Source organism: Phaethon lepturus, unplaced genomic scaffold, assembly GCF_000687285.1.
Source record: "Phaethon lepturus isolate BGI_N335 unplaced genomic scaffold, ASM68728v1 scaffold11999, whole genome shotgun sequence".
Classification (NCBI taxonomy): domain Eukaryota; kingdom Metazoa; phylum Chordata; class Aves; order Phaethontiformes; family Phaethontidae; genus Phaethon; species Phaethon lepturus.
In genome coordinates this window covers 58,012-60,646 of record NW_010561262.1, presented here as the reverse complement: position 1 = coordinate 60,646, position 2,635 = coordinate 58,012, and the positions used below count along the sequence as shown (strand labels likewise).

Genomic DNA, 2,635 nt, shown 5'->3' with positions numbered 1-2,635 from the left:
GGGAAAGAGCTGGAGACCTATGCTGTATTTTGGAAAGTTCAATGTTTTTGCTCACTGATGTGGAACAGTGGCCGTAGTTGTTCACCAGAGTGGCTAGTTTGCATCTTCTCACCTGGTCACAGAAACAGATGCATTGCAGAGATCACCTTGCTCAGGAGTGCCTGGACTTTGTGATGGGCCAGGCCTGCTTCTAGTAGGAGATCCCTGTATTTGGCTTTTTTGAGGGTTTTGGTTGCAGCTATTTACCACCTAGAAAAGAAAAAGCAGTCATTCAGATTTTGCTTGAAGAGGGATTCTGCAATCTTCCTTGGACTAAGTGGTTTTTGTGTGTGTGTGTGTGTATGGCTTAGAGTCTGCTGCAGCTTGGACGTACCTGCAGACAAGTGGTTGGAGGAGAAGGCAGTTGTGGGTGTACTTGCAGGGGTGTGCACTGTCAGTAGAACACCTATTAGCTGCTCTTAGAGGGCCACAGGGCCTAAGTGCCCCTGGGCGCTGCCTGAACCCCAGCTGCACATGGAGTCAGAGCCTTGGGAACCTGGTGTTTGTTGTGGGCGTTCATTGTGTGAGCATTTTAGTTGCGGGTGCTGAAGTTAAACCTGGTGTAAACAGGACCTTGCCTGCTGAAGAGGAGTAACTTTCAGTATTTTGAATTAGGGGTTAGTACTGAAGCGGTGAAATTAATTTATTTTTTTACACAAACTGAACAATTATCTCAGAGCAGTTGCAGTATTTATGCAGTGAAATGCAGAAGCTTCTGTGTTCAGGGAAGATATTTCATTTCTGTTTAGTTTACTTAATGAATTTTACTTAGTAGAGTTGCATTTCCTTAGTAGGGCTTTTGAAAGAAACATGGAATACTGGTCTTTTGAAGACAAGCTGTAATTTTTGTGGTGGTGTTTTTTCTTTTTTTTTTTTTCTTTTCCTTCCAGTTGTTTACTTTAGAGGTAGCATATGACAGATACTTTCAAGGATTTTAATTTGTAGCTGCCTTTGCTTGTGTGTAACCCTTTATTAGGATATAAGCTGTTCCGAATCCTGTGTCCAGTTTTTCTTGCTTTTCTGAATGACTTAAAATGACAGATCTCTTGCCTGTTAATTGTCATATATTTGTTATTACATTATATTCATATTATTATGTGCTGTTCTTCAGGAGCTGCAGGTTATCTATGTAAGGTGGTGCAGAGACAAGTATCTTTTTTTTTAACTGGTCATATTTACCCACAGCTTAGAAAAAAAAGTAAGAGATATTGTGCATAAAGCTTTCTGGGATTGTCTGGAAGCTCAGCTAAAGGAAGATCCACCAACATATGACCATGCAATTAAACTACTGGGAGAAATTAAAGAGGTAAGATGATGTGATATCAAGGTAAATCACTGAATTGATATGAATGAGCAAAAGTGGTTGAAGTTTAGCTGTTTGTAAAGGACTCTCTTGATCTTTTTTGTTACTGTATCATTGCCTGTGAACATATATAAGTTGTATAACCCCAGAGGACAAATTAGAATGTAAAAACAAATACAAAACCATGTAAGATGAATAAAAGGTAAGTAATACTAGTTTCATAATTCCACGCTTCCTTCATGTTATGACGGTGGTATTAGTTACAGAATCAGTGAGATGTCCCAGCACTGGGCTGACAAAGCCAAGCACAGGAGTCTTAAGTATGGTCTGTACTACAGGGTATTTACCACTTAGTAACTTCAGTATCATACAGAATGAGATGAAACACAATGGTTCATTAACTGTTTTGATCCTTGTAGTTGATATGTACTAATGCACTGTTAAAAACTTTTTCCGTTTCAGAATCTCCTGTCTTTCTTGTTGCCTGGTCATACTAGACTGAGAAGCCAGATTACAGAAGTTCTTGATCTGGATTTGATAAAACAGGAGGCAGAGAATGGGGCCCTTGACATTTCTAAGCTGGTCGAATTTGTTATTGGAATGATGGGGACTCTGTGTGCTCCAGCTCGAGATGAAGAAATTAAGAAACTGAAAGATATTAATGGAATAGTTCCTCTGTTCAGGTAGTGAAATGGTGTTTATTAGTCATGTTGAGAGTTCCTTAAATAATTTTAGGTGTGGAGGGTGTTTACAGCAGAGCAAACTGCAAATCTTTAAAGGAGGGGGAAAAAAAAAAGTAATAGGGAAAGGGATGTAGTTGTGGGTGTGAAGGGTAGAGGTGCTCCAGAGGTCTTTAACAAGGACCCTCTTTGTTCTGGTGAATTGGAGTATTTGTCTGGCCTCCTGTTTGTCACTGAAGGACATTTTCTTAAATGCCAAATGCATATAACCCTGAAGATAGCAGGTGAATGGTTGGTTTGTATTGGAATTTAATACCAACAGCAGAAGGAATGGGAAGAAAAGCGAGCAGGAACATAGGAGAAAGGTATTATTGTTCTCCGACTAGTTCTTCCTTTTCACCTCCAGCTTAAGCTCTCTTTACTCCCTGCCCCGCTCCTGGTATAATATCCTTTCAGTTCTAGAGGGAGTGTACATACCACCTCTGGGAGCGTAGAGGCTTCTGCTTTGCCACCGTGTTCTCAGTTGAACAGCTCAAGGTCTCAATAGTCAGAGGAAATTTTATTAACCTTGTTGTTTTCTAATTTGATAAGCTTCCAAGAGTTCAGGATTGAC

General features: G+C 40.1%; 1 protein-coding gene across 1 annotated transcript in view; it reads left to right on the top strand.

The window, feature by feature from the left end:
- TCP11L1 (t-complex 11, testis-specific-like 1) overlaps window positions 1-2,635 on the top strand; it is a 10,722-nt gene that overhangs the window by 4,972 nt on the left and 3,115 nt on the right. The window contains exons 3-4 of the mRNA XM_010293948.1: window positions 1,225-1,345; window positions 1,805-2,025. Of these exons, the coding sequence (XP_010292250.1) occupies window positions 1,225-1,345; window positions 1,805-2,025 (342 nt within the window). The remainder of the gene's footprint in view (window positions 1-1,224; window positions 1,346-1,804; window positions 2,026-2,635) is intronic.